The 14109-nt window shown below is 37.5% G+C and overlaps 1 protein-coding gene across 2 annotated transcripts; it reads right to left on the bottom strand.

Moving 5' to 3' along the window:
* Positions 1–9259: 9259 nt before the first annotated feature.
* rhoh (ras homolog family member H) lies at positions 9260–13621 on the bottom strand. 2 transcript variants are annotated; one of them, XM_041784554.1, is made up of 3 exons: positions 12697–13621; positions 12508–12591; positions 9260–11471 (listed from the first exon to the last, which is right to left on the bottom strand). In XM_041784554.1, the coding sequence occupies exon 3, from the start codon at positions 11076–11078 to the stop codon at positions 10491–10493; it is 588 nt and encodes a 195-aa protein (XP_041640488.1). In that variant the 5' UTR covers positions 11079–11471; positions 12508–12591; positions 12697–13621; the 3' UTR covers positions 9260–10490. The 2 variants fall into 2 exon arrangements, with proteins under 2 accessions (XP_041640488.1, XP_041640487.1); XM_041784553.1 differs by having other exon boundaries at positions 12508–13621.
* Between the last annotated feature and the right edge of the window lie 488 nt (positions 13622–14109).

Raw genomic sequence — 14109 nt, 5'->3', positions numbered from 1 at the left:
TGAAACTAACCTTGACTACATGATTGATTTGTTTGTCAAATTTCAAACCTGAATCGAATATGACACCCAAGATTTTTTGCATGTGGATTTACAGAGAGGGATAGTGGACCAAGATGTGATGAGATACTGTCAGTGAGAGACTGTGGACCAAACATGATTATCTCTGTTTTTTTCTTGTTTAGTTAAAGGAAGTTAGTTGCCATCCAGGTTTTTATATCATGGAGACAGTTATTGAGGTTGTGTAATTAGTTGTGGTCGTTAAATTAAAGTGGAAGGTGGATCTGGGTATCGTCTGAGTAAAGGTGAAAAGAGATATTATGTTTTTGAATGATCTGACCTAGCGGGAGCAAGTAGATGGAGAAGGGAATAAGTATGGAGCCTTGGGGGACACCACAGGATAAGGGGACAGAGGATAATGATAACCATATTAATATAATAATCCAACAAGTTACCTGGGAATTACCAAGCAATTTATCTAGAAAAACTATCATTTTATTTTTAAGAAATGGTACAGTAACGCTTAATTACCTGAGAACTGAGGAATATTATGAGGAATTACCTGATAATTAATACATTATTACTAGGTACATACTTGATATCAGCATATTTCTGAGTCATTACTTGGTAAAATTCCAAGTTATTACTAGGTAATTACCAGCTTATTCTTGAAAAATTACTATATAATTATTACTATAAGATTACTGGGTAATTAGGGAACACTAAAATAAAACGTTATCAGATATGAATGTTTAGTGATGCAATAGTAAAGCATGAAACCTAAACCCTAGCCCTTGACTTGAATGTAGCCCTAACCATTACAAATAGGTCAATGAAGCATTTTATAACAGTAAAATATTAAAATATATAAATTAGTAATGCTTTATAGATGATAGTTCAACATTTTGTAATTCTTTACTAATGCATCAAAAACATTAAAAATAGTGTTTATATGACATATAAAGGATGCTTTTTTCATTAGGAAATATTAACTAGTGTTTTTAATGTTTTACTAATGCTTAATAGTGTGTAATTATATTTAATGGAGTTGAAAACACATTGGTAACACTTTAGATTAACTTCTTACATTAAAGCTAAAAGCATTAGGCACTCATCTTCAGAGCATTTTTTTTTCATGTGCATTCTGCTGTCTGATATTGCATTGCATAAACAAGTGCTAAATTGGCTTGCAGAAGGATTCAAAGGTTACAAGCATTTGCAAATATTTGTATAGCACACAAAGTCTAAATCTGTGCAGGTTCATGGTCAAACAGAATATTTGCTTTAGGCTTCAAACCAGTGATACTCAGCAGCAGAGAGAGTATTGTTTTTCCAATGCGATCTCTTTTTTTTTTTTTTTTAGCTAATTAGGCTTGGAATAACAAACCTGGCTGTCACTGGTGACAAGCTGTCTCACATTCTCTCTTCCTATCTTGTTGTAGTTTGAAGCAGATTTCATCTGCTTTAAGCTAAAACACTACTGAATCAGAAAGAGACCAGCACGGTTTACATTTTTGTTGTTATCTTGTTCAGAGGTGAAATTAGTTCTACAGTTAGTGTTAGAAAGTGTTAGTGTTTTTTATTAGGGCCCGATCACTGACCAGTGCAAGAGCCCTATTGTATCTGTAGGAATGATTTTTTTTCACAACCTTTGCATTTTTGGGGGCCCTAACATGCTCCAAAACTCACAAAATTTGGTAGCTTGTTAGATCTGGTTAAAAAAAAAAAAAAAAAAAAAAAAAAAAAAGTCATATTCTGGTGGTTCCATTCATCTCGCTCAAGAAATGGCCCCTCAGGCGCCCCAAAACCTGGATTTCACTGGTATTCAGGAGCCCCACCTACAGGTTTGAGCAACATGGATGAAACTTGGTACACATATGTATCATGACTAAACAAACAAAAAATACTCTTGGGACCATCCTCTAAAATGCAGAGGTAGTGACATAATAAAGGAAAAGTGTCCAAATCTGGCCGTTTTTCAGTCAATTTACAGTCCTCGCATCTGAACAAACTCGTCTGAGGGGACTTATCCAATTGACTCCAGAGTGGTTTCTCCTGAAACTAGACAAGATGGACACCAAAAGTTATTAAAAGCTTGAATTTTCACCAGGGGGCAGGGGTGTAATAAGGCCCCAAATTTTGACAACCACTTTTTTCACCATTTTTCTCAAAAGACATGGTGTAAAAACAAAAATTATTGTCCATAACTTTTCAGTGCTCACACCAATAATCACCAAACTTCTCACAGATGACCACCCATGGAGCCTCTATCTATGGTGGCCGAGGGGTCTCACCCGAATGCAAATTCAAAACGCTTTGCAAAAAGAAAAACACGATGACATTTGAGAAAAACACAAAAACAAAAGTTCACAACACAAATACAAAAACTTGCTGCAGCATATGAATACAAACACTCAGCGCCGCGCATGGATACATAAACTCGGCACAGCGCGGAGGCAAACAGATTCCACAACAGCACAAAAATACAACTTGGCGCAGCAGATGCAAATAAAAAGTCACAATACAACAGAAGTGGGGCTGTTATCAGGAATGGACCTGCTAAGCTGCTAACAGCTTTGCATTTGTGTGAGACCTCTCGGCCACCGTATCTATCAATCATGTACCAACATCAGAAATGTATAACGCCGCCCCCTTCTGACAAAACAAACTTGAATTTGGCCCTTTTCCCACTTTAAAAATACAGCCCCCAAACACTGTTGAACTTAGGCAGATGATCTTTGGGCAGGACATGCACCATGATCACATCTACAAAAAAGCCTCTTGGAGCCAAGCCAAAATCCCAAAAGGAAGTCCACCAGCTCCACCCCAATTTCAAAATAACGTCTGTTTTTGGAAAATTAATGATTGAAAATTGATTTAACCGTAAGGGAGATCATTCTATGGTCTTCAACATCTTACGGCAACACATCAGTATCACACTGAACATGCCCACATGAAAAAAGCACATCATTGGACCCCCCTTCTGCCAACAGGAAGTGATGCAAATGGGTCATTTCTGCATTTGTCTTAGTGTGTTGAACCTATCATGCTCTGGTTTTGACCTGAAGTCCCCAATATCTGTCCCAACATTGACATGTTTCAGTAAAGACACCCCAGTTGCTATTGTGGCCATTTTGATCCTTTGCCATTGGACAGGAAGTGGGTCATTTCTGTGTTAATCTTACTGTGTTCAACTTATCATGCTCTGATTTTGACCTGAATTCCTCAATATCTGCCCCAACATGGACATGTTTCATTCCTGGATGACCCAATGGCTATTGTGGCCATTTTGATCCTTCGCCTCAGACAGGAAGTGGGTCATTTCTGTGTTATTCTAACTGTTTTGAACTTACCATGCTCTGTTTTTCACCTGAATTCATCAATATCTGTCCTAACATTGACATGACTCATTAACAGATGCCCAAGTGGTCATGGCAGCCGTTTTGATCCTTCGCCATTGGACAGGAAGTGGGTGTAACTCTCAAATGAAACATCCGGATGGCTTCAAATTTCACATGTATGATCAGGGTCTGCCTCTCTACAAATGTCAATGTTAATTTCCTGGTTTTGCTGTAGCGCCCCTACTGCTACATTCATGTACAAAGTGCACCTTGCTGATTTTTTTTAATATAAGGGCGCTTAAAGGAGGATCTCCGTTGTCTCTGCAGTTCTGCAGCTCACTGCAAGAGTTTGCCTACACCCCGCTGCTGGCACTAATGGGCGGTTGCGCCACACCCTGACCTGCGCTGGGGTGCGAGGGCCCTTCAGTGCTTCTTGCAGCCCTAGTTTCATTAAGACATGAAATAAAATTAACATAGTTTTTAAATCAGCTCAACCATACACAAAGACAAGACACAAATAAAAAAAAACTAGAAAAGCACTCAGAGAGCGCAGACCTCCACCATTAGCCCTATCTCCCAATAGTGAAGAATCCTTTAAAAACATTTCTGGATCCAGACAGTGATCTGGATCACTCCCAAAATCTAATTCGCTGATTACTCCCTCCCCGGTGGGTTGGACACACGGTGAGGCAAAGCATTGGCTTGCTACGTGTGGACTGTCATGGCGGAAGCACCCATGGTTTCACCAGACGACTGAGAGTTATGGCAGAGGGTGAATATTCCTCTATTCCTCCCAGCATTGTGAGTATTCTCTCTACAATTCACGGTCTTTCTCTCTGTTACGCTCTTACCCGTCTCCTCAACCAGGCGTGCAACTTTCAAATTCTATAAACTCCAAACTTTGAATAGAAAGACACCAAAAACATGCTCCTGGGATTGAAGTTACTCATGTCCGCCATCTCCTGGTGTAAAGTGGTAACAGCGCAGACCTCCGCCATTAGCCCTATCTCCCAATAGTAAAGAATCCTTTAAAAAATTCCTGGATCCAGACGGTGATCCGGATCAGTCCCAAAATCTAATCAGTTCTTCCTTAAGCCATTTCTGACATTTCCTGAAAATTTCACGAAAATCCATCAATGACTTTTTGAGTTGAGTTGCTAACAAACTAACAAACAAACAAATGAAAAAACGAACAAACCCACCCGATCACATAACCTCCTTGGCGGAGGTAATAAGAAGCGAGAAATAACAAAATGAACAGCCAAGCTACAGCTAGTAACTCATAGGCTGAAGCACCTACTTCCAACATATGCCCATGTGAAAGAGAAGACTAATGAATAATTTCATGATTATTCTATGCTGCTAGCACAAGAAATTTGGAGGAAAAAAAACACATCTTTTGTTTTGTCTGTAAAGCAGTTCCTTGATGTACTGACCAGTGTGTACTTTCAGCAAAAACACTTTTGAATTTTTTTTTTTTTTTAACTTTTCATTTGCGTTAGCTCTCTATATAAGCAGACCTGTGCAATGGGACCTAGTCACACAGATGCGGATTTATGTGCACATCTGTTTACATACTGTACATCTGTGCACAGATCTATGTCCACATTTTTTATCTGTTCATGCATTTATTATGTGCCTGCATGAAGCTGATATTTGGACAATGTTGTTAGATGTAGCATTTACTTTGGTAGGCTACTTCCTGCCTCCTTTTACTGATACATTTTTTAACAAGGCTTGATGTATTGATGTATACTTCCCTTCATGAGCAATATGCTGTTGTAAGGTTTCCATTATGGCTAATTCTGCTTCTGATTGGTTTGTGCATCTTTTATGGTTAATGCTGTTATGTGCGGCCTTCATCCTCTATGTCTTTTATACATGTGGCTAGGTACCCGCTCACTATGATACTGTCATATTTCTACATTTCACTGTCAGGTGTTGCTTGCACCCTGATAACAATTTCCCTCTTTTCAGCCTTTTTTTTTTTTTTTTTTTTAACTTCGCTCTTCTTGGGAAGCTTATTTTAACATCTGGCCAAGGACTGTAGATAAAAACTAGCCTTTTGGCCAACGCTGGTATATTTACAGAAATGCTGATTTGTATGCACTCTGAAAAATAAAAAATAATAATAACAGTAATTTGCAAATAGTTTTGCAACAATAACAGTTCCATATAGAGTCACTTGAGTTTTGTGTGTTCACACAAGTCTGACTACATCCTGTGCACACCTGTGTATTTGTGTGCATTTGTGCGAGTGCTGGGATGCGGTTTGGTGTTTTTTTCAGTGTATCCTTGAAAATTCTGTTCAGCACCTCTGATCCACAAAGTACTCAGAGTCTGAACAAAAAAACCCAAGACTGAGAAGAGATAAAGAGCGTGGCGACGGTGAGGGGGCTTTTTAGTGGCTTTGGTTTTTCTTGTCGTCTCTTTTGTGTTTCATCACTGAGCTACAAATTCTTCTTTCTTTTTTAGTTTCAAGATTCCTTGTATCATCTTATGCACAAATTTAAATCCCAGACAGATTCACTAAGACTCTGTATGACATGCTTATCAAAAACATTGTTTTTCTAGACCTACAGCGTCACCCTTGGCTTTGCTACATCATTACATCTTTTTTAATGATTGTCTTTGCAAAGATTAAGGATGTAAGACTTCTATCAGAGCCACATTTGACACGTACTTCTGAAAGCCGTGCTCAGTGGCCTTGTCACGGTAATATAAAAATGAACTGCCAGTCATAAAACTGCATGAATCAAATAATTTGAACATTAACATTTCAGTACAATGTGCTTTCTAACAGACATTGATTATGTGAATTAGGACAGGGTTTGAAAATAGATTTTCTTACATCTGAGTAAAGCCACCCATAAGAGGGGTTAAAGCTGGGACCCAGCCAAACTGGGGGCCCATGAAGATCAGCAAAATCACGGTCAAGTTAAGCTGTGATAACCATGATTTATTTTCTACCTGGATAAAAGCCACTCTTGTCAAAGTAACAAAACATGAATTTGATTTATTCATACTCTAGTACAATATAGCCTTTCCAAAATGTACCCCTGTTTAATTTACACAGATTTATCTTTATATTAGTAATGTTAACAATGAATGATTAGGAGAGTAATGTGTAAAAGTGCAAGAATGGGTTAAAATTGAAAAAAAAAAATGTCACTTGTGAGTTAAAAGTGGCAAAAAAAGGGAAAAAAGTTGCAAAAATGAGAAAAGTGGCAAAAAAGAGGCAAACATGGGGTAAGATGGTAGAAAGAAGTGGAAAAAATAGTCAAAAAATGGCATATGGGGCAAAATTAGCTCAAAGTAACAAGTGGCAAGAAATGGAAAGAAAGTGGCAGAAAATAGGTTAAATGCTGCAAAAACATGGAAAAATGGACAAAAGCGGCAAAAAGCAACTAAAGTTGGCAAAAAGGTGTGGCAGAAATGTGCAAAAAAGGGCAAAAACAGCAGAAAAAAAGTGGCAATAAAGTTTAAAAAGTGTCAAAGAATGGCTGAAAAGTGGCAAACATAAAGAAAAAGTTGGACAAAATCAAAAAAGCAAAAGGCGGTTACAGTGGCAAAACGTTATAATAAATGTGCAAAAAATGTGCAAAAAGTGGTTACAAATGTGTCAGAAATGTCAAACAGGGGCAAAAATGGGATTAAATTGGCAATAATAGGTTAAAAGAGGCAAAAAGATGTGGCAATAATGGATGGAAAAAAGTAGTGAAAGTGGTTAAAAATGACCACAAATAAATTATTTCAACATCAGAACCCAATAATAGCTTGACACACTTTTCAGCTCCAAAATAAGGTAACTATTAGCCAAGATGCTAGCACTTATGCTACTGATCTAGCACACATGCACTGATACCGTCAATGAATCAAAACTGAGGAGGGCCCATTCACTGGGTTTTTTCTGGGCCCAGCCAATTCTGTGGGCAGCCCTACATCTGAGTTAATTACCAAGATATGAAAACATGAAAGAGTAGATCAAATGTTCACATAAAAAATGATTTAATATTTTTTTTAACTGGAGTTTATACTACTACAGGCAGAGAGATGCTAAGATGCTACGCAAACAAATTTCTCACAGGTTAAGTTTGTGTTCAGATGCTGTGAAGATGTCGGTTTAAAGTGTACTGCACACATACAATCTATAAAAAAGCAAACATGCAGAGGCTAAAAGTTTGGCTTACACTTGGAGGGTATTAATAGAGACCTGGGTGGTGCAGTGCAAGTGAAATGTTTGTAACTGCACAGTTTTATACTCTTCAAGAAGAAAATCCTGTAAATAAATGTGTTTGTTGACTTGATGCCTCTGCAGTTATCTTGGCACTGACTATCATCAGATAAGGTACTGTTATACACACATGTCACTAATATGGAGACACTTGCAAAGATCAGGGGCTCCCAAATTTTTTGTCCTACCTTACCCAAAATAATAGTGCCAGTGGGGATCATTTCTGTCCCCAGAGGAATTAATGCATATAGCAGAACTTTGCACATCCTCACTAATAAACCTTTCCAAACACCTGTATAAGAACAGCAGAAAAAAGCACAACAGCCTACAAACCATAATAATATTGTATATGATAATTCATTGTAAGAAAGGCTAAAAACAGAATAAATATACTCTCTAGGTAAGGACTGTAGCATGAAGTGCAAATACTACATTTAGCAACACAAACATGACGTCTGTCTCTTTAAAGATTAACAGACCACTAAACTTTGCAGTCAAATGCAAACTTACGTGTCAAAGATTTTTATGAACGTTGCTTTCATTTCAGCACAAAATCTCACCAAATAACAATTTTAATCTTATTATTACTTCTTAAGGTTATTTTTGGGCTGTTTGCCTTTATTCTGATAAAACAGCTGAAAAGAAACAGCAAACAATGGGGGGGGGCACCAAACAGCTCTGAGACTGGGAATCAATCCCACCACCCAAGCCTCTGTATATGGTCACCTGCTCAACCAACTGAGCTAAACTGGTGCACACTATGGTGTTATTTTAAAGTTTACTTATTATATGCATTTATTCCCACATTATTGGTGTAGGTAATTATAGACCATTTTTATTTTACTTTATTTTTTTGAGGCATCTCTCTCCTCTCATGTCTCATGAACCCCTGAGGGGTCCTGACACCACTTTGGAACCCACCGGTACAGATGGCTTTTTTTCTAAACTTATTTATAAAATATTCATGTACATATTATACTTTAACTATAGGTGCCAGTTTAGCTGAGTTGGTAGGCACCCATATACAGAGGCTACAGTCCCCAACACACTGATCATAGGATTGAGGTCCTAATCTAGGCGCTGCTTGGTGCGTGTCTTCTGTTTTTTCCCTGCACCCTTCCTGTCTCGATTAGGCTGTTTTATGAAATGGAGGACATAAAAATATAAAAATATCAACTTTTATTGTGATTAGTAAAATATTTGGATGTATTGGTCTGTTTTTCTGTATGTTGTCTTGTTTATTGTCTGAACCTTGGGTCTGTAACAAAAAATACTTTCTCTGACTTTGAATTTCTTCAAGTTTGTGGATGGATTCAGTTAAGTAAGAAAAGAACGCTTAAATCTGAAAGAAAAACAAATGTTGATATTAGGGTTGCCAGGAATTAACTGCATTAATCACAGTTACCTAAGATCCACAATTAGTGCACTAATACCTTTAAATAGCGATTATTCGCATGCCTTTTTTTTTTGCCTTCAAAAAACTTCAGTTCAGCCACTGGAAGTCTCCCTGCAGCCACAGTAATGTATAATAAGTCCATTACTTTAAGACATAGAGACGGCTCAGTAGACAAGTCAGAATTAACCTGAACTGTTTGTTATTGAACATTTACTTTTTAACTACGTGATTAACTACAGAAATCCTGAGATTAATGGCAATTAAAAATGTTAATCTTTGGACGGCCCTAGTTGAAATTCAACATGAACAGACAAAAAGGACAATATCACATGTGTAGTAAAGATATTGACCTGATATGTTTAAAAAGTAGAAAAAAAAACATACCGTGTGATAAAGCCTTTGAATTAATTTAATAAAAGTCAATTAGTTTGAACAGGAACAAAACAATCGGGACAGTTTGAGCTGTTTCATTAAGATACATATACGTAGCATATGCCTGGAATTTCTTTAGACATTTATGAAAAAGAGGTATATGGTTAATAATACAAAATAAAAAATGATAAGAAAAATATGGTTGTCATAAAATCCCTGCCAGCCACAAATCATATGCATTAGTGGTTATAAAGATATTTGATCAATAATGTCTTGAAAATCTATAAATATTTTTACTATAAATGTCCGAAATTGAATGAGTATCATTTATTAGTAAAACTAATGTAAGTCATGTAAAATAAAACATTTTAAACAGCACATTGTTTTGTCTCATGTCTTATATAATCCTTATCTGCATCCAGTTATCAATACATACATGCATCACACGTTAATTTTGTAGAAACAAAACTAGTCAGTTTGATCCGAACGTTTAAAATAACTGATATCGTAACAGTATATGTTGAAAGGGCATAGTAACGGGCTTCCTTTGTTTGATTTCATTTTGAAAACATGTAAATCAATCTATAAAACTCCAAACAGCTGAAAATACAACAGATTTTTTTACTTTATTTGTGGTGTTAAAGGCATTTAAAGGAATGGAAGAGTACTATTAACCATCAAACCTTGTAATGCCATGATGAGGTTCTTTCTTCCATCAGAAGTGATACCGTATTCAATATTAAGGCTCAATAGGTTTAGATTGAGGGAAAAAGAAAAAGCTCCTAATACAGAATCTATAAAACACAAAGTTTTACTGATGCCTTTTTTTTAAGTTATCTCCATCAGACCCACTGTTCAAATAAACGATTAAGAAGAGCTCTTTTCTGCAAACCTCTCTTAGATCATGCAAGAGTAGAGCTGACACTTGTACATGTTTCAATCAGGCACACAACTAACAAGTCCTCAGTTTTAAATACCCCAGAAGTTTAGGGGGTCTCTTTCAGTGAAAAAGAGCTCTGTGCAGATACAAAGATACAACTTCAGGTCATTGTACCTCTGCAGAACAGAATTGAGTCTGAACAACACTCCCATATGTATCACTGAAGTCTTCTCATGAAGGTACAATTGCCTGACAATTCAAGGCCAAGAGTCAAAAGACTTTGCACTGGTTTAAGCTGAACATCCGTCGCCTGGCCTGCTTCCGGGCCTGGTTCACAGCTGTCCGCACCGCATACTCAAACACCTGCTGTACGCCGCGGTTGCTCAAAGATGAGCACTCCAGGTAGCCTTTAGCGTGGACTTCATGAGCCACGTGCCTCCCTTCCGCTGGAGTGATGCAGGTGCCTCGATGAGCCCCCATCTCCCTTAGATCCGTCTGAGTTGCCACAACTAACACAGGAACCTTAGGCAAGTTCTCTCGAACCTCATTAATCCACTTACGCTGGACATTGGCCAGAGAGTTTGGGTTGGCCACCGAGAAGCAGATGAGGACGACGTCAGCTTGCTGGTAAGATCGTGGCCGGATCTGTCGAAAGTTGTCATTTCCTGCCGTATCCCATAGTCCCAGGCTGATTGGGACCTCATCCATGTAAACCTCGACCCCGATGTTCTCAAACACAGTGGGCTTGTAAGTGTCGGGGAAGGTCTCTGATGTGAAACGGACCAGCAAGGCCGTCTTTCCCACCGCGCTATCCCCGACCAGGACACACTTCAATGACATCTCTGCCATGCCGTTCATGGGTTCCTCTGATGTTTCTCCTCTAGATGTTTGGGCTTTAGAAGATTAAGTCTCAGAAATTAATTTTCAATCTTTATGAAGAGGTACAAAGTGTGAGTTATTTTCTGTACTGCTTCTTGTGTAGATCTCTTGAAGTTTGTATTCTCATGGTAAATCCATGCGCGGCGATTTTACTGGTTATTCAGTGTACTGAACAGACCAGAAACTTTAGGTTGTCATAATTAAGTAAACAGTTAGTACTGTGCTTGTAACACACTTCACATTGAGTCCTTGTTGTCTGGATGCTATCGGCTGGTCTCACCTCTGCTCAGTCTCTGCATCACGGCTTTGTTCTGCTCTTCCCTCTGACAGTCTTAGGGGCCATCATTCTGTTCCTATCATCATGACTGAAATCTGCAAAGGAGAAATGGAGAAAAGACATGAACATGCAAGGAATCTTTGAAGAGTCGATCCTCTTAGATTAAAACAGACGTAACAGTAAAGGTCTTAATCGCTATAGCAAGTTACACATTTCATGTCAAGTTTTACTTAGTTTACTCCATACAGCCAATCACATCAGCTGTCGTTTGTGTAACAAACATGTCCTGAGTGAACTGAAGTCTACAGTAATAATGTAACATGCGGAAATAAGAATTTGAGTTGAAGGATAACCAACAACCCCATTATGCACCTTTAGACTTAATATGCAGCTCATTATTGTCAAAAAACAATTCCATACATATTTTTTTTAATGAACACATATAGACCACTTCTTCCCATCACTCTAATATATCCCCCTCATTGCTGGCCCTGGTTCTGCCATAACCACAAAGAATGTCACTGTGTTTTACTTTTTTACAATGTTAATACATGGAAATCATTCATTTTTTATATGCTAAGCAAAAGCTGCTGATTATGCGTCATGTCTGAGAACTGGCAGCTATATATTTGTATCTTGACAAGAAATTTACAATCATAACCTCAAAACCACCTGCCATGACACGCACTCTCAGTCATGTATATGGAAAGACCTCCATCTTTATAACGTAGCATACACTGGAAACTTAATCTGTTTTTCCCCACAAGTCAACTTTCTTTACCTTGCTTTGTTTTAAGTAAATGTTTGAGATTAAAACAAAAATAACAGGAAAAGAATAAGTTTAAGGCTTTTGTGTAACTGAATGAGCTGAATAAGCTGATTTTATGTTCATGTGGTTTTATCTTGTAGTCACATAGTTAACATGTCATTTCTTTTTGTCCCGATGACGTAGAAAGAACCCCTTGCTTCCTAACTTCAATCTTAACAGATGTTACATTTTTCCTTAAAATTCTCAGTTTTGAATTGTAATAAATGAGAATAAAAAGAGGAGATAGATGTATAGCCACTCATAACTCATTAAAATGGTGTTTAGTACAAAGACAAAGCAAACAGGACAACAAAGTGAATTACCTCAATGGTGTGCCGTCTCAGTCTTTACCGGGCGAAGGAGACTTCACAGCTTTCAAAAAAAAGCCCAATGCAAAACAGCAGCCCCTGGTAGACATAATTCGTATAAATGAGTATAAATAACTTTTAAAGCAAGGTTTGGTTATATCAGAGACTAAAAAAATCACACTAATGGTACATTTAAGCACCTACCATACAGTTGGTTCAAGTTTAAGTCAAGGAGGGAAACAGCGGAAGTAGCTCGGCAGAAAACAAAAGTGAAGAGCTCGTCAAAGTGTGGTGTGACTAATCTGCTCGCTCCCCCACTGCAGCTGTGCCTAAGTTTATGGGGTTTATTTCCTGTGCTGAACTATATCATTCTGTCAGCAAAGCTAGCACAAATCCAAGATTCAAAATGAATACAGGCTGCCCTGCTTAAAAATCATGAGAAAAAAAAAATGAGCAGGCAATAAATACGAGTCCCAGTTAGTTAACTTTTTAAAGTCACCTCTATAAAAGAACTTTTCAAATAAATGTTGGATTTTTAAAAAATGAATCCAAAATGATTTTGAACAATCTTGTATATTTATTATTTTTTAGTGTTATTTTTTTAAATATACGTCAGGTGTGCTGCTCACTGTCATTCCTTAGGGAGTGTTGAGTTTGATAAGCTTTCTACAGCGGCATCATTTGACTTTTTGACACCCATCAAATGATACATGTGAATAGTACAGTATGAGTCATTTCTTAATGGTAAAGGCTCATTTAATTTGTACCATTTCATCGATTTCATTTTGATAGTAGATTTTTAATTATTCAATGTGATTTTTTTTCTAAAGTTTCCAGTGCTGAAATCAATAAAGTTAGATAGCCGAACAAAAATAACTTAGGTCTATATGTATATGGTCTGTTGCATAATTAAAGTGCCTGTAAAGGGAAATCCAAACTTTTGTTTTTTAACACACTAGATATGTTGGAATAAGGTTGCTGTTAACATGTTAAAACACTCAGATTTACGTGTCACTGAATGTTTGACTTAGACCGTTACAAAGTTGTTCACCTCTTTCCTGGCTTGGATTAATTTTAACCAGGCAAATATCTAAGCCTAGGACATCACCAGTTTTGATGCTATAATGATATAAAATCATTTAGCAGTTCATCTCAGTACAGTCTGTTGTAAGCTGATGTCACTGCCTTCATTGAAAGTTAACAGCCGGCTACATGCTGTGTTTTTGTTCAGTGTGATGTAAATTTCCTAAATCTATCAGCCACAGTGGCCTACGGGTCATTAAAAGTATCATAATTGAGAGATTTGTGCCAGAAAACTGTAAACTTAATTCCCAACGTCTCTCTGCTTTGGCACAGAGCCAGGCAGCTGCGCTCTGATCACAAGCATTTTTTTTTGTAAGGATTGTATTTCTCATGAGTGGGCGGGGCTTCAGCTCATTCAACCAACACGCCCACACCATCACCAGGTTTCACTGCCTCATTTTTCATGATTCTGAAGTTTAATTTTATAAAGTTAGAGATTTTTTCATGACTGAAATTTGGCCTGGGTGTTTTTAACACAGTGGCCTCTCATATAACAAACCTAAAATAAAGACCTTTTTTTATCACTTTACAGGG

Source organism: Cheilinus undulatus, linkage group 4, assembly GCF_018320785.1.
Source record: "Cheilinus undulatus linkage group 4, ASM1832078v1, whole genome shotgun sequence".
NCBI lineage: Eukaryota > Metazoa > Chordata > Actinopteri > Labriformes > Labridae > Cheilinus > Cheilinus undulatus.
The sequence above is the reverse complement of the archived record's forward strand: the minus strand, read 5'-3'. Positions and strand labels throughout refer to the sequence as shown.

Coding starts and splice junctions, on each gene's coding strand:
- rhoh (XM_041784553.1), bottom strand. CDS start 11,078: ATGAACGGCATGGCAGAGATGTCATTGAAGTGTGTCCTGGTCGGGGAT.